General features: G+C 23.5%; 14 protein-coding genes across 14 annotated transcripts; 7 read left to right on the forward strand and 7 right to left on the reverse strand.

Annotated features, from left to right (window-relative positions):
• Positions 1 to 533: 533 nt before the first annotated feature.
• PNEG_02359 (hypothetical protein) lies at positions 534 to 912 on the reverse strand (the record flags this gene model as incomplete). Its single annotated transcript, XM_007876172.1, has 3 exons — positions 534 to 695; positions 757 to 837; positions 883 to 912. 3 exons carry the CDS (start codon positions 910 to 912, stop codon positions 534 to 536), a joined length of 273 nt encoding a protein of 90 aa, XP_007874363.1.
• Positions 913 to 1,027: 115 nt separating this feature from the next.
• PNEG_02360 (hypothetical protein) lies at positions 1,028 to 1,609 on the forward strand (the record flags this gene model as incomplete). The annotated part of the gene is made up of 4 exons (XM_007876173.1): positions 1,028 to 1,044; positions 1,089 to 1,275; positions 1,348 to 1,404; positions 1,454 to 1,609. The coding sequence occupies 4 exons, from the start codon at positions 1,028 to 1,030 to the stop codon at positions 1,607 to 1,609; spliced, it is 417 nt and encodes a 138-aa protein (XP_007874364.1).
• Positions 1,610 to 1,626: 17 nt separating this feature from the next.
• On the forward strand, positions 1,627 to 3,592 carry PNEG_03609 (hypothetical protein; the record flags this gene model as incomplete). The annotated part of the gene is made up of 9 exons (XM_007876231.1): positions 1,627 to 1,658; positions 1,704 to 1,845; positions 1,891 to 2,160; positions 2,205 to 2,239; positions 2,289 to 2,576; positions 2,621 to 2,751; positions 2,798 to 2,960; positions 3,001 to 3,316; positions 3,360 to 3,592. The coding sequence occupies exons 2-9, from the start codon at positions 1,767 to 1,769 to the stop codon at positions 3,590 to 3,592; spliced, it is 1,515 nt and encodes a 504-aa protein (XP_007874422.1). The 5' UTR covers positions 1,627 to 1,658; positions 1,704 to 1,766.
• A 1,193-nt stretch (positions 3,593 to 4,785) lies between these two features.
• Positions 4,786 to 5,601, forward strand: PNEG_02361 (hypothetical protein; the record flags this gene model as incomplete). Its single annotated transcript, XM_007876174.1, has 5 exons — positions 4,786 to 4,952; positions 4,995 to 5,122; positions 5,167 to 5,317; positions 5,360 to 5,511; positions 5,552 to 5,601. 5 exons carry the CDS (start codon positions 4,786 to 4,788, stop codon positions 5,599 to 5,601), a joined length of 648 nt encoding a protein of 215 aa, XP_007874365.1.
• A 401-nt stretch (positions 5,602 to 6,002) lies between these two features.
• PNEG_02362 (hypothetical protein) lies at positions 6,003 to 7,880 on the reverse strand (the record flags this gene model as incomplete). The annotated part of the gene is made up of 6 exons (XM_007876175.1): positions 6,003 to 6,332; positions 6,380 to 6,597; positions 6,639 to 7,091; positions 7,135 to 7,240; positions 7,289 to 7,564; positions 7,609 to 7,880. The coding sequence occupies 6 exons, from the start codon at positions 7,878 to 7,880 to the stop codon at positions 6,041 to 6,043; spliced, it is 1,617 nt and encodes a 538-aa protein (XP_007874366.1). The 3' UTR covers positions 6,003 to 6,040.
• A 14-nt stretch (positions 7,881 to 7,894) lies between these two features.
• PNEG_04327 (hypothetical protein) lies at positions 7,895 to 9,014 on the reverse strand (the record flags this gene model as incomplete). The annotated part of the gene is made up of 9 exons (XM_019757839.1): positions 7,895 to 7,930; positions 7,983 to 7,993; positions 8,041 to 8,068; positions 8,096 to 8,153; positions 8,335 to 8,356; positions 8,675 to 8,690; positions 8,830 to 8,850; positions 8,873 to 8,901; positions 8,987 to 9,014. 9 exons carry the CDS (start codon positions 9,012 to 9,014, stop codon positions 7,895 to 7,897), a joined length of 249 nt encoding a protein of 82 aa, XP_019613345.1.
• Positions 9,015 to 9,115: 101 nt separating this feature from the next.
• On the forward strand, positions 9,116 to 10,734 carry PNEG_02363 (protoporphyrinogen oxidase; the record flags this gene model as incomplete). The annotated part of the gene is made up of 4 exons (XM_007876177.1): positions 9,116 to 9,146; positions 9,190 to 9,398; positions 9,437 to 10,051; positions 10,093 to 10,734. The coding sequence occupies 4 exons, from the start codon at positions 9,116 to 9,118 to the stop codon at positions 10,732 to 10,734; spliced, it is 1,497 nt and encodes a 498-aa protein (XP_007874368.1).
• Positions 10,735 to 10,790: 56 nt separating this feature from the next.
• Positions 10,791 to 12,130, reverse strand: PNEG_02364 (hypothetical protein; the record flags this gene model as incomplete). Its single annotated transcript, XM_007876178.1, has 8 exons — positions 10,791 to 10,882; positions 10,927 to 11,009; positions 11,055 to 11,125; positions 11,172 to 11,337; positions 11,381 to 11,483; positions 11,527 to 11,653; positions 11,703 to 11,866; positions 11,914 to 12,130. The coding sequence occupies 8 exons, from the start codon at positions 12,128 to 12,130 to the stop codon at positions 10,791 to 10,793; spliced, it is 1,023 nt and encodes a 340-aa protein (XP_007874369.1).
• Positions 12,131 to 12,185: 55 nt separating this feature from the next.
• On the forward strand, positions 12,186 to 13,537 carry PNEG_02365 (hypothetical protein; the record flags this gene model as incomplete). The annotated part of the gene is made up of 4 exons (XM_007876179.2): positions 12,186 to 12,223; positions 12,274 to 12,634; positions 12,679 to 12,795; positions 12,839 to 13,537. The coding sequence occupies 4 exons, from the start codon at positions 12,186 to 12,188 to the stop codon at positions 13,535 to 13,537; spliced, it is 1,215 nt and encodes a 404-aa protein (XP_007874370.1).
• A 130-nt stretch (positions 13,538 to 13,667) lies between these two features.
• Positions 13,668 to 14,921, forward strand: PNEG_04328 (hypothetical protein; the record flags this gene model as incomplete). The annotated part of the gene is made up of 9 exons (XM_019757840.1): positions 13,668 to 13,691; positions 13,734 to 13,794; positions 13,840 to 13,853; positions 13,933 to 14,027; positions 14,070 to 14,143; positions 14,185 to 14,336; positions 14,384 to 14,476; positions 14,521 to 14,820; positions 14,865 to 14,921. The coding sequence occupies 9 exons, from the start codon at positions 13,668 to 13,670 to the stop codon at positions 14,919 to 14,921; spliced, it is 870 nt and encodes a 289-aa protein (XP_019613346.1).
• A 56-nt stretch (positions 14,922 to 14,977) lies between these two features.
• On the reverse strand, positions 14,978 to 15,356 carry PNEG_02368 (hypothetical protein; the record flags this gene model as incomplete). Its single annotated transcript, XM_007876182.1, has 3 exons — positions 14,978 to 15,150; positions 15,194 to 15,265; positions 15,311 to 15,356. The coding sequence occupies 3 exons, from the start codon at positions 15,354 to 15,356 to the stop codon at positions 14,978 to 14,980; spliced, it is 291 nt and encodes a 96-aa protein (XP_007874373.1).
• A 275-nt stretch (positions 15,357 to 15,631) lies between these two features.
• Positions 15,632 to 17,002, reverse strand: PNEG_02369 (hypothetical protein; the record flags this gene model as incomplete). The annotated part of the gene is made up of 5 exons (XM_007876183.1): positions 15,632 to 15,678; positions 15,729 to 15,830; positions 15,873 to 15,978; positions 16,024 to 16,577; positions 16,621 to 17,002. 5 exons carry the CDS (start codon positions 17,000 to 17,002, stop codon positions 15,632 to 15,634), a joined length of 1,191 nt encoding a protein of 396 aa, XP_007874374.1.
• A 1,340-nt stretch (positions 17,003 to 18,342) lies between these two features.
• Positions 18,343 to 18,923, reverse strand: PNEG_02370 (hypothetical protein). Its single transcript, XM_007876184.1, has 3 exons — positions 18,712 to 18,923; positions 18,574 to 18,668; positions 18,343 to 18,527 (listed from the first exon to the last, which is right to left on the reverse strand). Exons 1-3 carry the CDS (start codon positions 18,876 to 18,878, stop codon positions 18,358 to 18,360), a joined length of 432 nt encoding a protein of 143 aa, XP_007874375.1. The 5' UTR covers positions 18,879 to 18,923; the 3' UTR covers positions 18,343 to 18,357.
• A 163-nt stretch (positions 18,924 to 19,086) lies between these two features.
• PNEG_02371 (hypothetical protein) lies at positions 19,087 to 22,108 on the forward strand (the record flags this gene model as incomplete). Its single annotated transcript, XM_007876185.1, has 14 exons — positions 19,087 to 19,128; positions 19,172 to 19,546; positions 19,595 to 20,065; positions 20,109 to 20,438; positions 20,481 to 20,567; positions 20,609 to 20,718; positions 20,778 to 20,887; positions 20,937 to 20,998; positions 21,043 to 21,144; positions 21,264 to 21,386; positions 21,433 to 21,716; positions 21,755 to 21,890; positions 21,934 to 21,963; positions 22,067 to 22,108. The coding sequence occupies 14 exons, from the start codon at positions 19,087 to 19,089 to the stop codon at positions 22,106 to 22,108; spliced, it is 2,304 nt and encodes a 767-aa protein (XP_007874376.1).
• Positions 22,109 to 23,497: the final 1,389 nt, after the last annotated feature.

A 23,497-nucleotide genomic window follows, 5' to 3' on the forward strand; every position in this document is an offset into this window, starting at 1 on the left:
ATTTATAGATAGATACATATATTAAATAAATATAACTTTAGCAAAAATATGAATAATAATAATTATAAGAATAAGATGTCTCATAAAGACAAAAGATAATGATTGCTTCATAATTGTTATTTTAATTCATATTTGTTTTTTTGAGATAATTTTATAATTTACAATAAAAATCTGTAAAGGCATTGAATAAATTGATAATATCTATTATATATTTGATTCTCTTAGTTTAAATATATTTTTTTTGTAAAAAATATAGGAACATATTTTCTTTTATAACATAATTCTAGAAAAAAAATCAATTTTTTACGAAATAGTAGATACCTATTTATTATGGATCTTAAAACTTGATATTATGTTGAGCCTTCTTTTCAAAATAATTATGACAATGTTTCCTGTTTAATAAAGAAAAAAAAAAAAAAAAAAAAAAAAAAAAAACATAATGAACTTGATATTTATAGAGTAAGTTTTCATTCTTTAAAACTTCATATAGCTTGAAATGTTTATAATTGAGTATATATATTAATATTATATAATTATAAAGCTCTTGAAAACATTGATTCACATGAATCTTCTTGAGAAATTCCATAAGTTTTTGTCTGATATTTTTCTGTTTTTAAACGATATAGCTCATTTTTAATGTCATTTTTATTTATTGGTAGACAATTTGTTTTTTCTTTGGGTGGCCAAAAGTTTAACTTGCATCAGTAAATAATAACAATGATAATAATAATACGTAATATATTATATGTACCATACCTCTTTTACATATTTTCTATAAAAACTCGGGCTTCCGAAATAATACATGATTCCAATTGGAAATATGACATAAATACCAAACTAATATTGTAAAATTGTTGAATTTGGATAATAAAAAGTGTATACTTTCAAAATTTCTAAGTTTGTAGCGTTCATTTTTTTTTGAATATATCAAGGTTTTAAATCTTAAAATTATTAATATCGTAAAATATTATTTTTTATTGTTTAAGAAATATTTTTCTAGTATAAAACAAAGATTTGATGTGATGAAATGGGAAGTAAAACTAGGTTTCTAGAGTTTCTGTTTTATATTGTTTATGATTAGTTTTTAGATACAATGGTTTATTTCATCGAGAAAATAGATCAAGTTTGAGTAAAACAAAGTATCCACAATTTGATCAAGATATATATTATTCTTCTTTCGATCAACAATATGATGGTAACAGTTTTGGACTTTCTGGAAATCAAAATGAATATGATATTGATCATTTAAGTTCAAAAATTAAAACTCTTAAAGATGTTCGTCATAATTTTTATTTTCCATTATTCATGGATTATGCACTATAGAATTATATTGTTAATATTTTCTAGATAACAATTTCTATAGGTGATGAAATTCGTGAATCATCTGTATTTCTGTCCTCAATGGTAAAAAAGTAATGATAATTATAATGTAGTTTTCTAATTTTCTTAAAAGAATGATAAATTTTCTAGTACAAGAGTTATGTTAAATAGTATATTTAAAAATATGAACCGTATAGCTATGCAACAAAATATTGGATGGTTTCATTTTTTTTTGTTTATTTTTTTTGTATGTATTTTGTTTTGGGGTTTTTGGTATATAAAGTTTTAATGATTATGAAATGGATTGTTTTTTTTGAAAAAAAAATATATTTATTTGTGTATAATATATAATGGAAAATGTTAATTATTAACATTGATACTAGTGTTATGTTATTGTCACGTGCACGTGTTTTTGTTTTGTCTAACGTTTTTTTCCTACTGATTTAATGAAAAAGCAATCTTCTGAAACTTTGCGGCATAATAGTGTAAGGGTTATTGTTAGAGTCAGGCCTCTTAATGAGAGAGGTGATTTATTTCCTTGAAATGTTTGTTTTTTTGTAACGTTTAAAGAAATTGCTCGAGGTGCAAAATGTCTAGTATCTGTTAACACAAATGATAGGCAAACTTTAATTGTCAAATGTCCTGATGATTGTGACCCTGCCAACTCTAGGGCTTCTAAGAGGAGGATACGTGAATTCAAAACATTTTCATTTGATAGATGTTTATGGTCTGTGGATAAAATGGATAAGCACTTTTCAGGTCAAAATGCTTTATATGATTGTTTAGGCAAAGAATTTGTTTCTCATTCTCTTGAGGGTTATAATACTTGTATTTTTGCTTGTATGATATTTGTTTTAGAATAGATGAGATTGATCTTACTTTAGATGGTCAAACTGGATCTGGTAAAACTTATTCAATGGTAAGATTTTTATGCTTTTTTATTATTTTAAGTTGATATATTTTGGAAGATTGGTAGTTCGGATGATCCTGGGCTTATGCCACTAGCATGTAAAGATTTATTTGAACAGATTGAAGAGCGTTCGAAGATGGATATATGTTTTACTGTTACTGTGTCATATTATGAAATTTATAATGAAGTTGCTATGGATCTTTTATCAGCAAGGGATGTTATTCAGAAGCCGGTGGCTTTAAAAGTTCGTGAAAGTCCTGTTGATGGCCCTTATTTAGAAAATTTATCTGAATTTCAAGTTACTAGCTTTGATGATGTTCTTGCTTTTATTCGAGTGGGTAATAATGTATTTCATATTTTCCTCAATTTCAAATAAATTGATAAAAAAAGGCAAGGATAACTGCAAGTACACGTATGAACGAAACATCTAGTCGCTCTCATGCCATTTTTACAATAAAGATAAAGCAAGTCTATTTAGATAAAAATGCGAAAAAGACTGTTGAAAAAACTTCTCTATTTAGGTTGCTTATATATTATTATTATCTTTATTCTTATGATAAATTATAGATTGATTGATTTAGCTGGATCAGAAAGAGCATATGCAACTGGTTCTACTGGTTCAAGATTAAGAGAAGGTGCTTCTATTAATAAATCTTTAACAAGTCTGGGTCGTGTTATAACATATCTTTCTGAGGGGAAATCAGGAACTATAATTCCATATCGTGATTCTGTAAGATTTAATATTTTTTTTTTTTCTAATTTTGGATTAGGTTTTAACTTTTTTGCTTTCTGATAGTTTGGGTGGTAATAGTAAGACCGCTATGGTGGCTTGTATATCTCCCTCCGACTATGATGAAAGTCTTTCGACTCTCCGTTATGCAACTGCTGCAAAACATATACATACTAATGCTGTTGTTAATGAAATAAAAGAAATAAAGTTTGCGTGTAATGCCGATATAGAAAAAGAACTTGATCATATGACACGATTACTTGCTGAGCTTCAGGCTGAAAAAAATGAGTTAGAGGGGCATAAATATGAATCTATTAAATTAAAAACTATAATAGATAATTTGAAAGATGTTTATGGTAAGCAAAATTTTATAGTTTTATTATTTTTGATATAATGAAGAAACACGTATATCGTCTTTGGAAAAAGAGAATGAGGCGCTTAGAATGCACCTGAGATTAGCAATTGATTCCATTCGAAATCCTATTTTTTTTCCTAGATTAACTAAGTCTGAATTTATTGTCAATGATATTGAGTATGATTGTATTGATGATAATGTTTTTGAAGTGTTTCAAAATGATATAGATGCTTTGAAGTTTGATCTTTATAAGTTTAGTCGTGAATTGATTTGTTGAATATTTTGTTCTTTACATTTTTTTTTGTTGTTGAGTTATATAATACAAAGAATGTATATGAATAAGATGTAAATTAGTTTTATTATATAACAAATTTAATAATTTGATTTTGATTCTGTTTTTATTAAATAGATATACTGTGTTTAATAATTATATGAAAATAATGTATAAGTTATTAGTATGTTATAAATTCTTTAAAAAACATAATTTGAAATACTTTTTAATTAAATTGGTAATAGACTTTTTATAACTTGACACAAAAAAAAATATATCAAACGTTATTATAAAATTGCTGTATTTAAAGATTAAATTTCTAAATGCGCTTAATCAGATATTTAAATTATTTAATTATATATGAATAACATATTAATTAAAATATATGTTGAAATTAGTAATTTATAATTGAGAGTATTATTTATAATAATAAATTATAAATAACTAAGAATATATATTAACTCATAATTTTTTATAAAATGTATAAGGCTTTTATAATATTTTATATCAAAAATATATATATATATATTATCAATATACATTATATATTATTGTTAATAAAAATTTATAAAAAAAAAAATAGATATGAATAGCAAATGAGTAAATAGATTAATTATTTGAAAAAAATATATATAAATAATTATAAGATCATTTAAACAATAATTACTAAATTTCTATAAATTTTTATATTTAGTAATAGTTAATATATAATTATTTGTGTATAAAAACTTTTATATTTAAATAGTAAAAAATATAATTAGATTTAATTTACAAATTCAATTATTTTTGAAACAAGCTATTTATTTAAAGAATATTTATATAATATTAAATTTTTAAAGCAAAGTTAAAACATAATATAAAATATAAATAATTATTAAAATTAAACTGATCTTTATAGAGTTTAATATAATTTATATATAATATATTTAATACGTTATTTTTATACTAACAATTATATTTTTACAACCATTATATTTTTACAACCATTATATTTTTATACATTTTATATAAAATTATATTAATTATTTTAATAAAAAATAATTATAAATAATATATAACAATGAATCAATTTTAAATAAAATTAATATTTTTAGATTATTCATAATGTGTCCGTAGTAATTTATTTTTTAAAATAAAAGCACTAATCAAAAAATTAATAATTTTTAATATTTTAGTATTTATTACAAGATATTAGAAATATGTTTGACGAAGGAAATTATTTTAACATCATAACTATGATTATTAATAATATTCTAGAATTATTAATCAAAAATCGATTATTAATTGAAGAAAGGCCATTAAAAAAAATATTAAAACGATGCATTTCAATCATAAAACGTCCCTATAATATCTCTACTGAATTTCAGTATAATCACGCATATCATTAATTTCAAATTTTAATTTTTAGAAAATCATTAGATAATCAAATTAATATAGATTTTACATATTTTGAACTTACCATAAAACGATTATTATTGCTATGGAAAACAAACAAATTAGAAACATTAAATTACTCTAATGAAAAAATAGATATAGGTTATTTAATTCATTTATTTTTTATATTTAATAAAATTATTCAGAAAAAAAAATATTATTTACAAAAACTAATATACATCAACTTTATGATAAACTTCACGAGATTCAAAAAACTAAATCAAACAAGATTGAATACAACAATTTGACAAATGAAATCCAAACAGATCATCCTAAAGATCGCAAAACATTACAAGAGTAAAATGTAATTATGATTTAATTCTATATAACTTTATTTAGTCTTATTAATAAATTACACTCTGAAATTCGTGACCTAAAATTAGAAAAAAAATCATATATAAATACATGGCATTCTAGAAAATCACAATTTGCAGAAACAATTAACAGTCTACAAGCTATATCTGATCAGATTCAAATTGAAAAAGAACAAGGTATATTTGTAACGTTTAATACACAATATAACATAAACAGAAAAATCTAGAAATTTATCTGAAATTGAAACGCATGAACAAAACACTTAGAAATATAGTAATAATAATATGACATTTTACAAAAATATATATAATTTATTTTTTTACGCCAAAAAACTTTTTTTTTTTTATAATAAATTTACATTATAAATATATAAACATTGTTTCTATCATAATATAACGGTTATAATTCATATTTATTATATTTTATGCACAACAGTCCAAACACATAATCGGAATATATTACTAGTTATATATATCGATTAACTAGTATATTGAAACTAAACCGAACAGTATTAAATCCCAGTTTCGTAATATTTATGTGTAACGTTACTAATGTTTATCTCACAATCTTAAGAAAATACTATAAATTATTTTATTAACTTTACAGCACCATTCATTTTTTTTTTACATTTTTATTTTAAAAATGCATAACGGCTAATGATTTATAGTTTTGTATCATAAATCAGTTAACATGCTATAACAAGCGTTATTCCATATCTTTTTGCAGTGTGTTCGTACAAATTGCATCAGTCTGACCATATGTATATGTTAGAGTTCTCAAAAATTTAGTGTTTCTTCGAAAATTACACATTTCTCTTGCACATGCAGTTTTATGTAAAGAATCATCCATTTCAACATAATTCTGCGGCTCACATCTTTCTTTATATTTTTCATAAAAACTTCTATAACCACCATGCAAGATATAAATTTCCGGATAATATAAAAGAGGATACCTTTTCATATTAAGTTGCCTATCCCTATTTCTTAAATATAATGCTCTATTTTTATTTTAATCACAATGTATATATCAAAAAAAAAAACATACAATCTTGGCGCACGATGTGAACTATATTCACAATGAAAAATAATCAGACATCTTTTAGTCTTCGGATTATCTAGAAGAAGTGCATCTAGAGCATCCTTTGTATTTATATTAATAGCTCCCATAATATGACCTCCATTATATTCATATTCAAATCGACAATCTACAATCATATATTCATCACATTGGTCATGATAATGCCCATCTAGCAATCTGACAATCTATGAATGTTAAAAAGAATGATATTATTAGTAAACTTTACTATATCACTATCGATTCTTTTCAAACGATCGTCTTTAATACTAAAACAAGGCAAAATTTGACAATCATTAGAATTAAATTCAAATGGAGACAATTGTAAACATAGATCACTATTTTCTTGTCCCTTATACTTCGTAGAAAGAAAATCGCAAGAATTCTTATATAAGCTTTGTGTCCTTCTCCACTTTACTAGCCGATGATCCATATCATCATTATCCATAAATGAAAGTGGGGAGGCTTCTAAAGCAATAGAATAGCGAGAAAATAAAGGTTTTTTAAAAGGCTGGAGAAATTCAGAATCAACATTTCCAGTAGAAAACCGAACAGGATTTGGCGAATTAGAAAAAAGATCATTCAAAGCAATATCACATGATTCATTATCATTCTTTATCTGATCATTGTCTGCATTTTCTTTATCATAATTAGTATCAAGAATGGATGGATTTATCTTCGACTATACAATGTTATATAATGTTAAAATAAGAAAACAAAATTACTTTTTCATTAACCATAAATAATGAATTCAATATATTATTATTCAATTCATTAGAGCTAGATATATCATTTAAAGGTGCTTTAGAATTCTTTATATCACAATAATCCCTAATTATAATTTTTATTAACTACATTTATCAAAGTTCATATAAATACCTTATTTCTGGGTTTACATATGAACATAAATTCTGGTCATCAAAAGCTTCACAATACTCAGTACTAAAAGCAGTTATAGTATGCTTTTGTGGTAATGGGGAATAATCCATAGTTTCTATAGGGGATGAACATGGTGTAGCTATATTAATATTTCCCATCGTTAATGAATCAAATTTAGGAGTAATAGGATCTTTTAAAAAATTCAATGCCGGTGTTGATTGATGATCGCATGAAAACTTAAACAAAAGCGAACGTCTTGGAGTAGGAGGAACAGGGCTATATCCAAGTCAATAGCAGATATATAACACATTACAACATACCTCTTATCAATATAAAAATTACCAGAAAGTTCAGCTACAAGTGATGTTGTAGGACTCATTTTAAATGATCCAGTATCAAAACATATGCTATTATTTCCACTCTTAGAAGATTGTTTTAAGTTAATCATACCGAATTTATTATTCTTATCACTATATTTCTTCCCGGAAACCATGAAATTAGATTTGTCAATCTCATTGTATCCTGATATTGATGTCATGCAAGAATTCTGATTTCCGGAAAAACAAAAAGCAGCAAGAGGTGAAGTATCCATATATGAAATATCTATTATCTTTTCCACCACATAGAATAATAATCTTCAAACTATCATTATAAAAAATATATTGAAGAAAATCAGGAAAAGAGTGCCAAATACTATGAAAATATCTTAAAAAGATAAGCAAATTAATAAAATAAAACCAAAAATTTCTTACAAAAAAATAAATTAGGAGAAACTAAATTCTTTTATATTGTAAAAAATAAATATACCAAAATAGCTATTTCAAAATACAATGACCCAAAAAGCTCTGAAATTTTAATCAAAAACCTAATAAAATTCTAATAGATAAAAACGTTTAGACAAATTTAAATTGTTTATTATGAAAGTGATAAAATGGATACCATAGCAACCATAAATAAAAAACAGCATTTAAAAAAAATATTTCAATTAAAAATGTAAAAAACTAGCATTATTTTTACATTGTTTTATATTATATATGCAAAAAAACTTCATATATATAATAATAATAACTATTTTTTAAAGAACACATTTAATAATATAATCTATCAACATGACAACCTTTTTATTAAAACATAAAATTATATGTTTTTATGTTTACAAATATAAATTTAGATTACCTTATATATTTCAAAGTGAATAATAATTACATTATAACAACTCGAGTAAAAAATATGTTAAATGTATGTTTTTTTTATAACAAAAATACACAATTCATACTAAAATATTCATTTTTTTTAAATAAAAATCAAATATTTTTTAAAAATTTAAATACAAATATATAATTATATATGTATTTAATGATTTCACATGTACTTTATGCTATTTACCAAAGATCGAATATGACTATTACACATCCTAATTAATAAGTATCAAATCATTATAATTATATTTTATAAAATGACATTATTTCAAATATTAGTATTATATACAGATTAATTAAAAATATTTAATAAATATCAAATAAAATAAATAATTATTTTACAAAAATTATATTATAATAAACCTAAATATATCATATTAAAAACAAAATGTCTATTTATGACATATTTATATCCTATTAAACAAGTACTACAAAAAAAATATTTTATAGAATATTTTTTTAAATAATATTATCAAATATAATTTCAAGTTTTAAAAACTGTTATAATTTTCGTGCAGTCCAACCATGATAAAATTAACCAATTAACATAATTCTTATAGAATCTAATTAATCATTTATTTTTCTATATTCTAGCTTATAACAATATTATACATAAAAGATAAACATTATGTTATCATCCAAATCTATAGGAATTATAGGTCTTTTATACATTTTATTACCATAAATCCTAAAATTAACTAGGAGGTGGAATTTCTGGACTATCTACTGCATGGTATCTTTCTCGTTTGTTTTCCCCATCTACTAAAATAACTATCCTTGAATCATCTAATAGACTTGGAGGATTACTTAATACAAAAAGAATTGACTCTTCTCACGGTACAATATATTTTGAAGAAGGCCCAAGATCTCTTAAACCTACAGGAATTTCTGGATACATAACTCTTGATATGGTATATTTTAAATTAATTTAAAATTAACTAACATATAGATAAAAAAATTAGGTTTAATAGATGAAATGATTCTTGTGCCAAAAAATTCACCAGTAATTAAAAACAAATATATATACTTCCAAAACCAATTAAACGCTCTTCCTACTTCATTATTATCAGCATTTATATCGAAAACACCAATTTTCCGTTCCTTTTTATGGGCAATAATATCTGAACCATTCAAACCAATTAGAAACAAAAATATTTCAGATGAAACAATTTCTAGTTTTGTATCAAGAAGATTCAACACATCAATTTCTGAAAATTTAGTTAGTGCTTTTATACATGGAATATATGCAGGAGATATTGATGATTTAAGTATTAAATCTACTTTTCCACATTTATGGAATTATGAAGAACTTTATGGTAGCGTTTTAAAAGGAATTTTATTTAATGGGATTTCTCTAAATAAAAATGAAGAAAATATAAAATCAACTATTGAAAAAGATTCGAAAGATATTATAAAAAAAACAAAAAACACATATATATATTCATTTAAAAATGGATTAGGTACACTTAGCAGTGCTATATCCAAGAATCTTTTTACTAGAAACAATGTTCATATATATTTTAATTCAGAGGTTCAATCACTTGAGTTTAACAATATTTTCAAAGTAAAATTTACATATAATTCTAAAAATATTAAAGATAATAGATAAAAACAAATACATCAGAATTTCATTTTGATCATTTGATATCTGCATTACCAATACAAGTTCTTACAAAACTACTTGATCCTTTTAAAAAACTAACAAGAAGTTTTTCAAGCACTACTATTTTAGTCGTAAATCTTTTTTTCGATAATCCAAATCTTTTACCTTTTCAAGCATTCGGATATCTTATTCCAAGGTCAGTTAGTAAAGAGGAAAATCCAGAGCAGGCTTTAGGTGTTATATTTGATAGTAACAGTTTTCCCGAATTAGACACATACAAAGGAACAAAAATGACAGTAATGATAGGAGGAAGTTTTTGGAAGCATAAAGCTATATTCCCTAAAGAAAGCGAGTTTATTAAATTAGCACGAAATGTTATTTTGAGACATTTGAGAATAAAGGATACACCTGTTATCGTCAACTATAAACTCCAAAAAAATTCTATACCACAATACAATCTTGGACATCATCAGGATCTTAAAAATATTCACAATTATGTTTATAATACATATAAAGGTAATTTGTCTCTTGTTGGAAATTTCTACGGAGGTATTGGTGTCAATGATTGTATAAAAAATGCATATCTCCTTACAAGAAGATTAAAAGAAAAAGGAAAAGCTACAGGACTAGAATCCATAGAATAAAGCTAGCTATGCTCTAAATTATTAAATTATATACAAAATATATACATGTTAAAAAACTAAGAATCATAATATATATTAACCGTTTTATCAAGAGATCCTGAAGCTATAATGTTATGGTCAGGGTGTGTGCTTACAGAAACTACCACATCTATATACTATTAAATTAATAACATAAATTATATCATATTATACCGGAATGTCCATCCAATTTTTGTACTACTTTTTTAGATTGAAGATCCCATATAAAAATCAAATTATCTTCAGAGCCGCTAATACTTTAAATTGTTAGACTATATCATCATATCTAGCATTCTATTTACATCCATTTACCACCAGTTACAGAAAATGAGGCAAGCATACAATATCTTTTATTAATATGACCTTGATATGTCTACATCTATAAATACTTTCAAAAATACGAATCAGTTAAAGTTTACTTTCAGACATTTTCCACTATGAAAATTCCAAAGCTTATGAGTACTGTCCAACGTACTAGCAAGAATATATTTTCCATTAGGAGAAAATTTAACAAATGAAACAGGAAGGTTATCATCATCAACAAGAGTCTTTAAACAATGCCCTGTTGCAGTATCCCATATTCGTCTATAATTATTAATAATATAATAGTAAAATTTAAGTTTCCAACATTAAACCATCATAACTACAAGAAACAATCATTGTACCATCTCTGTTAAAATGGACAGCAGACACAGGATCAGAATGTGCAGGCAAAGTTTTCATACATTTTCCTTTTCTTTTTATTAAAATTTTTAGCGCTTTTAAAAATAAAACCTTTCTTAACATCCCATATACGAATACTTTCATCAAAAGATCCAGAAACAATTAAATTACTTTGAGGATTATAATTTATACAAAATACATAATTTGTATGTCCCTTCAACACTTTTATTGTTGTTCCCTAAAACAGAAACTTAAAAAATACAGAAAAACATGATCAATTTAAATACAGTCATTAAATTCCAAATACGAATCGTTTTGTCATCACTAGCAGATGCTAATGATTGTGAATCAGATGCCCATGCAACATCAGAAATACCCATTAGATGTCCTTCAAGAGTTTGTTCAAATTTTCCATCTAATGCATTCCATATTTTAATTAATTTATCAGCAGCTAAATAACTACATAAGTTCTATAGATGTAAGTCAGAAACAGCCTACCAGAACTTGCTAACCATTTCCCATCAGGACTAAATTTAACACTAGATATAGGTTCTTTATGTCCTATCAATGAATATCTTAAAGTATAATTTGAAATTTTTGGAATAATATTAAAATTGCAATTATCAGGAACAGAAGTAGAAGTATTATCTAAAGAAATTAAAAGCTTCTTTTCAGGTTTTATCCTTTTTGTTAAAGGCTGATTGTCTTCGTCCATTTAATGAAAAAATCAGTTTTAAAAAATCGAAAAAATACATCAGCAAAAAACTATAATGAACAAAAAGATTAGAGTTTTATCATTAAATTGTTGGTAATATTCTTTACATATTAACTATATCGTACAGTTAAATACTACAATAGGGGATTAAAATACATATCAAATTATCGCAAAGAACGTCTTGATTTAATTTCTAAGCGTATTGCGTCAGAAGATTATGATATTGTAGGCCTTCAAGAAGTTTGGGTATATTCCGATTACGAGAACATGAGGAATAACACAAAACACAAACTCCCTTACGGAAAATTTTATTTTAGTGGTATTTTTGGATCAGGGCTTGTTATTCTATCTAAATTCCCGATTGAATCAACTTCAATATATAAGTATTCTTTAAATGGTAGACCAAGTGCTTTTTATCATGGTGATTGGTACGTGGGAAAAGGCGTAGCAATGGCAACACTATTAATGCCTAATGGAAAAAAAATTGAATTTTTTAATACACATGTTAAAAAACAATCAATACAATTACCTAATTAATTATTTCATAGCTTCATGCATCTTACGGAGGAGAAAATGATGAATATTTATGTCACAGAATATCACAGGCATGGGAAATTTCGAAATTAATATCATCTGCTTTTACAGCAGGAAAAATGATAATTATTGTAAATTATTACTTTTAAAACCATAGTTTAACCATTTAAAAAGGTTGGCGACTTTAATTCAAAGCCAGATAGTATTATTTTCAAAATTATTTCTTTCAGTGGTTCAATTTCAGATTCATGGAACATTAACATAGATCAAAATCAGTATAATAAAAAAGCACCAAGTCACGAAAAAATTATAGAAAAATTATGTTTTACATGTGATTCACCTATAAATACATGGAGGATGAAAAAATGGAAAAAATCACCAGGGAAATGTGAAGCAAAAAGATTAGATTATATATTTATAGATACATCTTGGTTCATAGTAAAATACGTCAAGTTAGCTTTTACGGAAATAATACCTTCCTTAAACTGTTCATACTCTGATCATTTCGGAATTGATGCTCTTATTGAATTCATGAATGGTCCAAACAACTCTAATCCTAATAAACTTAAAATTGAAGACTTAGAAATTATACAGCAAGAATTCAATAACCATATTAATCAAATAAAAAAATACTCTTATTTAAAAGCTATTTATTTCTTCATATCTATTATTATAACAATTGGCTTACACATTTCAGTCTTTTGGCCTCATAATATATATATTACATTTCTTCTTTTTCTTATTAATAGTACTATTTTCTTGACTTGTATTTTTAGTCTATTAGAATTCATTTTTATATGTTGGGAACTTCGAACACTTTCGGAATTTCAAGAAGAAATTTCTTTAGTAAAACATTTAATTTTATTTAGTTAGTCTTAAATATCGAGTGCATCAATAAAAATATTCTAAAACTAAATATATATTAGATTTTAGTACAAAAATAATATTAAAAATATTTAAATATCGATTTTTTTTTAAAAATTTTTATAATTTTACAAAAAAAATGGTTCTTAATAAATTGTTCAAAGTAAAATAATCATATTAATTGATTCAGTGATTAATTATGTAGTTAAATACAGGTGGTTATATTCCAGCATTAGGACTAGGAACATGGCAATCCAAACCAGATGGTTATTTTACATATTTTAAATTAATAATTGCTAATAAGAAATTAGAAGTCTCTATCGCAGTAGAAACTGCTTTAAAAGCAGGATATCGCCATATTGGAATTATTAGAAATTTATAATTTTATTATTAATTAATAATAGGACACTGCTTTTATGTATTTAAACGAAGAAGGGGTAGGACAAGGCATTAAAAATAGTGGAATTCCTCGAGAGGAAATTTTTGTAACAACAAAATTGTAATTTATTTTTAGACTCATTATATCTGTACTTATTTCTAGAGCGTGTACCTTTCACTCTCGTGCAGAAGAATGTTTAGATCAAAGTCTAAATAAAATGAAATTAGATTATGTCGGTATGTATACATATCTTAATAACTTAAATATAATTGTTTAGATCTTTATCTTATGCATTGGCCTCTTTCCCTTAATCCAAATGGAAATCATATTTTTTTCCCAAAAAAACAAGATGGTACTTATGATATTGAGAAAGGATGGGATTTCTTAAAAACATGGAAATCACTTGAAAAACTCCTAAGTACAGGAAAGGTTGAGTATAATATATTGTAAAGATGCAAGTATTCAATTGCATAAAGGTAAAAGCTATTGGAGTTTCAAATTTTAGCACTGTGAATTTGGAAAAACTATTGGAAACAGCTGAAATAATACCAGCAGTCAACCAATGTGAAGTATTTTTTTTCAAAAAATATTAAAACAATCTTAACTTTAATAGTTACATCCTTATCTATCACAAGAAAAACTTCTTAAATTTTGTATTGAAAAAGGAATTCATTTAACTTCATACTCACCATTTGGTTCTACAAATACACCACTTCTAAAAGAGCCAATGGTTACAGAAATTGCAAATAAAAATGGAATGACAGAAGCACAAGTCATTCTTGCTTGGTGCATACAAAGGGGTACATCTGTAATACCAAAATCAGTAACTCCTTCACGAATTATAAGTAATCTTCAAGTTTCTGAACTACCAGAAGATGATTTCTTAAGATTAAATGAACTTGGAAAAACACATGTATTTTATTCTAACTCCCCAAGAAAATATTAATATTATTGTAGAAAGTTCGTTACATTTCACTAAATAAGGATATAACTATTTTCCATGATGACGAGTAGATATATTATAGAAATACATAATAAAATAATGTATTACATTGTTTAAATTTAGAAATTTATTTTAAAGTTTTGAGACGAACCATACTTTCTTCATTATTTATAACACTGATTTCTTTTGCTATTATATTATCTACGCGACTAAGAGGACTTCCTTCATATTGTAGCCATTTTTTAAATACATCTAAATCTTGCTCTGTACCTTCTGCTTCTATTTCAACAGAACCATTTGCTTATCCTGAATTAGTCTTATATTAAAAATACTTAAATCTAACCTGTATTTCTACACCATCCTACAATTGACAAAGATTTCGCTTTTTCAACTATATAATTACGGAAATATACGCCTATAATAAATCAACAATTTTATAAATCTATTTAAAATTTATAACCTTGAACCTTTCCGAAAACTTCAAAATAAACACGTTTTTTAGTCATTTTTATATTAAAATTTATTCGTTACAATCAATTTTTAAAAAATCGGTCTGCTTTTTAAACTTGAAATATCTTAATAAAATGCTTTATACCCAATTTCAAGGATCTTCAAATATCAAGAAATATATAATTATATATTAATAATAAAAACTTTTAATAAAAATTTTTAATTTTTATACAAAAATATAAACGATAAATATATTTTATTACAAATTATATTTAAATATTAACAACTTAAATATAAATCATTCCTATTAAGACTGAAAACCCAATAACAATTAATTCATCTTTACAAGTTTGACCTCAAAAACAAGATCAGAACCAGCTAAAAAAATAATAAACATTCTAAAATAAAATAAAAACATATATTACTACCTGGAATGCCTGAAAGCGCCTTTTTTCCATAGGCCATAGAACAGGGAACTGTAATACGTCTTTGACCACCCAATGACATCCCTTTTATACCAACATCCCATCCTTTTTAAGTCAAAAAAAAAAAAATACAAAAGAAGATTTTACCTTTAATAACTTCACCACTTCCTACAACAAAAGAAAAAGGCTTCCCCTTAGTATTAGAATCGAACTGCTTTCCATTTAAAAGTTTCCCAATATAACGCACCCCAACCTATATATAGAATTAATTTTGAACAAAATAAAATAAAATAAAAACCCTGCATCCATCTTTCACCTGAGGGCCTTTGCCAACTACTTTGTCCTCAATAACCACACCTCCTTCTAATGTTTTAGATTTAGATGTTTTAGTAGAATACTGATCAAGATCCTTAGCAAAGGTAACACTAGGTTTAGAATTCTGAAAATTACGAGATTCCGAATCATTATTTTTCGAGAAAATATTCGATTCACTTTTTTCCTCAGAAAAAGAAGATTTATCAGAATTATGTTTAAATTTTTTTCTTTGTTTTTTAGTAAGCTTTGAAATATCGACATCACCACTGTCTAAAATTCTTTTTTTAGAAATATCCTGTTTATTGCCATTATTTCTTATCACACTATCTAAATTATCTAGACCATCTAAACCATTGTCTAATAAATTTCTCTTTTTTTCTGAATCAGAAGCTTTACTTTCAGACGATGAAAGTTCTTCAATTTTAGGACTATCATCACCTAATTCATCAGATTCAGAATCATTAGCATCAAGATCATCTGAATATTTATCAAAAAGCTCATCCTCATTAGAAGAAATATCATAATCATCATCAAAGTCTAATTAAATGTAAATATATAAAAACCAATTCTAAAAAATTACCCGAAAGAATAACATGATTACCTGTAAGATATACAGGACAATCTCCACTAGTAGTAAAAAACACTTCTTCATCCGCACTAAATGTCAAATCCAAACTTTGTTGATATTGATCGCCATGCTTTAAGGTACAAAGTACAAACTCAACTTCAAGCTCTTTAAGATCAGATTCAGAAATATCATCACTATCATCAATGTTATCATCATCGCCATGGAACCTTGGTCTACGAATAACTTTTATGGTAGAAGATTTAGAAGATTTATCAGATGAATCAATGGCAGCCATAGTTAAACGAAATGCACCAGCTGTATCCTCATCATCATGAGCGGGAACACGTTTTCCTGGCTCAACTTTACAGCCCCATAACGCTACGGCTTGAACCATTTTTTTAAAAAAAATAAAATATAAAAATAAATTTTATTCGCTCGATGCAAAAAATATACTTTTTTTTGCTTAAAAATTATTTAAACATAAATATATTATATATGTATATATAATTCGAAATAATCAATGGAATACCTTTCTGGATTTTTTTTTAATATATTAATTACAAAATTATAATAAAACATAATATATATGTACATAAAATTAAATATATGTAAAAACAATAGATAAAACATTTTCTAATAAAATTACAAATACATCTTAAAATAGTTTATATATTAATAAATAAAATTTAAAAAAAATGATAATTACAATCAATTAAATGCTATTTTTATAATAAAAATTAAATAATTTATAAAGAAATATTTTTTATATTTTAAAAATATTCAAAACTTAAAATCTTATATCTAAATATTTTATACAAATCATACCTAAGAAACAAAAACATAATTTAGATTTATACTTTGCAAATTAATTTCTAAAGAAAACTTAATAAAAACAATTATAAAATATAAATAAAAATATCCTTATTAGATAAAGAATAGAAAATTTGAAACTTTACTCTTGTATAAAAATATTACAAACATATTTATAATTTTCAATATCTAGACCTATTTAAATTATAACAAATTACGTCTTTATTTAAACATTTATAGATTTTATAAACTTTTATAAAAGTACTAACTATTTTTAAAAATAAACTAGAAAAAATATTTTAAAATGATTAAACTAGTTTTCATTTTTTTTCAAAAAAAATACCAAAAAATAAAACAAATTTATATTCAATTATTTCTTAAAGATACATTTTTAAAACCTTATATAAATATTTAAACAAAAAATTAATCATTTTATCATTTATTTTTAACAAATTACAAATTAAAATTCAAAATTAATAACTTTAAAAATTATATTAAAAAATATTATAAAAAATCCTATTAATAGATTTATAATAAAAACTAATTAAAAAATATCTTAAATTGAACAGCTCTTTTAAAATTATTTTTCGTAAGATGTTAAATTATCTCGTATATTTTAAAAAGCAAATTTGTTAAAATTAATGTGATTAATAAAAACAATATAAAAAAAATAACTAAAATACACCATGAACAATACACCAAAAAAAAAAATAAAGAATGTAAATTATTAATATTTCTAAATAAAAAAAATAATACCAAAATAATTTTTAAAACATATGTTCTAAATAAAAATACATATTAATATCTAAATCAGAAATATATCTAGTTTAATATGTATTAATTTATCTTTATTAATATTTATAAACACATTTAGGATATATCTTAATATTTCTATAATATTACTGATAAATTATGTCAATATAACTATAAACTAAGTTACTATTCATTTTTTGGTCGTTCTAAAAGCAACTTAATATCCTTATCTACAGATTCCACAACCTGATTATTTGCAAATTCCCCATAATATTTGCAAACTTTTTCACCTTTTTCTTTCATAATATCTTCAATAGTAATATTCTTATCGGAAAATATCTTAAGATGATCAGAAACTAAAATAATATTTAAATTTAATCAATTTTTTCAATATTAACATACTCAAATGACGATTTTTGCAACGAGGACATTGAATAATCACAGTACCATTGTGATAAGCCTGTTTTGTCATCCTATGTGTTGTTCTACTTAAGCATCTGAAATAAAAATTAAAAAAATATACTAAATAAAAAATGCAACCTCTGACATGTAAAAGTAATGAAATATGAAGGAGTCTTCTCATATCCACATTTTAAAGTGCCGATACCTTTTTGCCGAAAAAACAAGATACTATTTAACGTTTTTATAAAAAAATGCTTATTTTCAAATTTTCTTGATATATTAATTTTTTTTAAATAAAAAAACATTAATATTTTTTATTTATTTTTTTTTTTTCAAAACACTTTAAAAATCAAAACATTATCCTAATTTCATAGTTAAAAATCTACCTGAATAATTTTATTTAAAATAATTTAACATTCGAAATCAATTTATCTACATCTAATCTAATTTTTATATCAAATTTATAAAATAACAGATTATTCTATTAATTTTAAAAACATATAACAAAAATTAATGAATAATAATCAAAGACTAAAAATAAAAATCCCTAAAAAAGTAAAAATGATACATAGAATTATGAAAAACTAAATATAACTAGTTTGAGAAAGAAGCGTTAGAATATGACTGGAATATATCTTGGAATTTTCTTTCTCAAGCAATTAGAGATATATATAAAAAAAACTCGTCTGTATTGTCATTTGAAGAACTATATCGCAATGTATATAACTCCATTTTACATAAGCAAGGGGATAAACTATACGATGGAATAAAATCAATAATACAAGAACATTTAGAAAATATTTCAAATTTTGAAATACAACCTGCATATAAAATAATCAAGGCACTGAATAAAATAAATATAACAGATATTGAAATCATAAAGGCTAACTCTTATTATTTACAAACTCTAAAAAATGTTTGGAATGAATACATTCTTTCTACGAATATGATATCTCATATAATGAAATATATGGTAAATGGATATATAAGACGTACGTATTTCCATCCTTATAATTAACAGGACAAAGTTTATACAAGACAAGCGAATAAACTACAAATTTATGACATAAGCATTGTACTTTTCAGAGATTGTATCATAAAATGTCAAGAGCTAGCATTTGGAAAATGCGCTATTACAATTATACTAAACCAAATACATATGGAGCGTCAAGGAAATACAATAGACAGATCATCAATTAAATCATGTATAAATATGTTTAATAGCCTTCCTGATAAAGTAAATACAACTAAAACTGTTTTTGAAGTAGATCTTGAGACATATATTCTTTTGGAAACTCGAGAGTTTTATGCTAAAGAAAGCAAAAGACTCCTAAAATTATCAGATGCTAATGAATATCTTATTCAATGTGAAAAAATCCTAGAAGAAGAACATAATAGAGCTAATAATTATCTCCCATTTGAAACTGAGTCAAAAATAAAACGTATTGTAGAAGAAGAAATGATTTTACACAACATGGGTACAATAATAAAAGTAACTGAAATGTCATTTAATATTTTTACTAATTAACAAAAAGATGGAGTCATCTGGCCTTTTTTTCATGCTAGATAATGAAAAAATAGATGATCTAAATCGTTTATATAATTTATTTGTTAATGTAGATCCAAATTTAATCGAATTAAGAGAAAATATTTATAGTAAAATTACTGAACTTGGAGAAATTATAAATTCTAAAGTTAATGACATGCTTTTATTAGATAAAAGGGAAAATATGGAAGCTAGAGGAACCTTAGCAACATATGCATTTGTTTGGGTTAATAGTATTTTTCTACTTAAAGATAAATATAATAAAATTTTAAAATTAGCATTTCAAGGGAATAAATGCATTCAAAATACTATCAGCGATGTAATTCCACGCCCCTCATTTATATAAATTTAATATTAATAGGCATTTTCTAAAAACATAAATACAAATCCTAGATCTATAGAATTTATATCTATATTTATTGATGAAAACTTAAAAAAAAAAAACAAGGTATTCATGAAATAAAATAAAACTCGACTAAAAATTCATAGATTCCGAAGAATGATATAAATATTGTTTTAGATAAAGCCATTACTTTATTCCAATATATTAAAGACAAAAATATTTTCGAAAAATATTATAAAAATTATTTTGCAAAACGGTAATTTTATATAATAAATAACATTTTGTATAAAACTCATCACTTACATATATTTAAAGACTCTTGCAATCCTATTCAATATCAAATGATACAGAAAAATATATGATTACAAAGCTAAGACTCGAAGCAGGCTGCAAATTTACAACAAAATTAGAAGGAATGTTTAAAGGTATTTTAAAAATTTAATTGTAATAATTTAATTATTATCAATTATATAGATATTCAGCTTTCAAAAGACATAACGATAGAATATAAAAATATGTTAAAATCAAATTCTTTGGTATTTTTTTCTTCCAATTTAAATATTTCACATGAATATATTAGAAAATCCCTTTTGAATTAAATGTTGCTATTTTGACATCAACATTTTGGCCTATAACACTGAATAATAATTTAGCTTGTATTTATCCACAACAAATTGAAAATGTAAAAAAGTCATTTGAATCATTTTATCTTTCTAAATATAATGGAAGACGACTTTTATGGCAAGAAAATATGGCATTAATAAATCTATAACTAATTATTTTTATTTTAATATCATTTAGGGAAATTCAGATTTAAAAGTATTACTTAAATCAAATACTTACAAAATAAATGTATCTACATATTCAATGATGATTTTGCTTTTATTTAATAATATTGAAGAAGGGGAATTCCTAAGTTACAAGGTATACTTTTTATTAATATTAAAATCATTTATTAATTTCTATACAGGACATTCAAATAGCAACATCAATACCAAATCAAGAACTTACAAGAAATTTGGAATCTTTAATTTGTGAAAAATATAAAATTTTAATAAAACATCCAAATTCACAAAATGTTGAAATTTCTGATAAATTTTTATTTAATCAAAGTATTTCTTTTCCTAAAAAAAAAATAAAAATCATAATTATAACAAATGATAAGACCAAAAGACAAGAACACGAAAGCATTATAGAAAATGTAGGAGAATCTAGGAAATATCAAATAGAAGCGGCTATTATTCGTATTATGAAGTAATTATTACTTTTTTTTTTTATTCTAATAAAAAAAGATACCATAAAACATTAGATCATAATACTTTAGTAGAAGAAACTATAAAACATTTATCGTCATATTTTATTCCTGATCATTCAATAATTAAAAGAAGAATTGAAGCATTAATAGAGAGAGAATATTTAGAAAGACATGTATTTGAGAAATTGATATAATATTTACTGATTTTATATATAGGATAAAAACCATGAAACATACAACTACTTAGTATTATTAAAATACTTTTAAATGTTCCGCCATCTAACTGTTTACAGGCATAGTAAAATACATTACAAATTCTTATAAAACAAATATATTATTAAATATTAAGGATTTATGTAAAAAACAATATTTTCCAGCAAAACATCCTTAATACATTTAGCAATAGAAAAGAAATGCTCCAGTTTTTCTTAAATTAAAAAGTTTTGATAAGCATTTTTTTTAAAATAACCTGTATTATAAATATAGAATCTTTTAATATAAATACAATCTCAAACCGATTTTTTCAATTTGTTCCTTTTTTCTTTTAATAACCATTCTAATCAATTTATTAAAACATATTCAAATGAAAACGTTATTAACATTATCAATGTTTGAGATATAATTTCAGAAATAAAAAACAAATAATAATATTAATATCTTGAAATAATATAAGCTTATTATTTAGATTATTTATGCTACCATCATTAATTGAAAAAATCAATCTAGTCAATTTTTTCAAAATTATAATAAATATATAGAAAAATATATAGCTTATTAAATATTTCTAGAAAATAATTTCTATATTGTACATTTTCTTAAAATTAAAAATATCAAAAAGTGTAGAAAATAAATTATTTAAATCTAAAAAAATAAATATCAAAATTAGTTTTTAAATTTATAATTTTTCATTATTCTTAAGTTCTTAAAATTCAAAAGAATTTCACAAAATCAAACAACTCCATTAATCCATATTTATTAAATAATTGATATATATCATTTATTTTAAAAATAGAAAAAAATTACTAAATAAAAAATATCATTCAATTTCTCAGAAAAAAGAATAATATTCCTGAAATTAACAAATTTGCTTTCTTTTAAACATTATATTGCAACATAAGAAAAAAGAAACTATTAAATATAATTCATTTTATCCGATTTTTCTTATGACAATTTTATATTTAACATTAAATAAATACCATCAAATTCTTATTCAGATCATTAACCAAAAATATATTTATCATTTTTTTTCAATTAGTATCCTTTATACCTTTGATATTTAGCCCTTTTAAACTTTAAAAAATATTTATGCAACTACAAAATATTATGTCTTAAATTTCTTTAAATTATTTAATATAATTTTATTTAAAAACATTATAAAAATAAATGAAATACATCCTAAATATAGAAATAAGCTATATTCATGTTTACTAATAAAAACCAAAATGCAAGTAAAATATTAAACAAATCAACATGCAATATTTTCATATTAAAAAATAAAATATAATTAAGCCCTAAAAACAAAGAACATAAGCGCAAAAGAAAGTTAGAAAATTAAAACACTTTTTTAATCTACAATTAAGTAAACTTTCAAAAACTTCTAATAAAATTTACAATTTTAATATCAAAAAATTACTCTAATATATAAATTTCAAAAAAATTCATCTGAATCACTAAAAATAAACAATATGAACTATAAATAAATAAATTAACATTCCAAAGCCATACAAAAAGCCACTTGTTAAATTAATAAACTAGCTTACTGTACATAGTATAAAATAAT

This window comes from Pneumocystis murina (genome assembly GCF_000349005.2).
Source record: "Pneumocystis murina B123 chromosome Unknown supercont1.13, whole genome shotgun sequence".
Lineage (NCBI taxonomy): Eukaryota > Fungi > Ascomycota > Pneumocystomycetes > Pneumocystales > Pneumocystaceae > Pneumocystis > Pneumocystis murina.

Coding starts and splice junctions, on each gene's coding strand:
- PNEG_02370 (XM_007876184.1), bottom strand. CDS start 18,878: ATGTTTTTTTATTTAAAAAAAATTAATATATCAAGAAAATTTGAAAAT. Junction 18,669..18,711: donor ATTACTTTTACATGTCAGAG/GTTGCATTTTTT, acceptor TTTTTATTTCAG/ATGCTTAAGTAGAACAACAC. Junction 18,528..18,573: donor TTGCAAAAATCGTCATTTGA/GTATGTTAATAT, acceptor ATATTATTTTAG/TTTCTGATCATCTTAAGATA.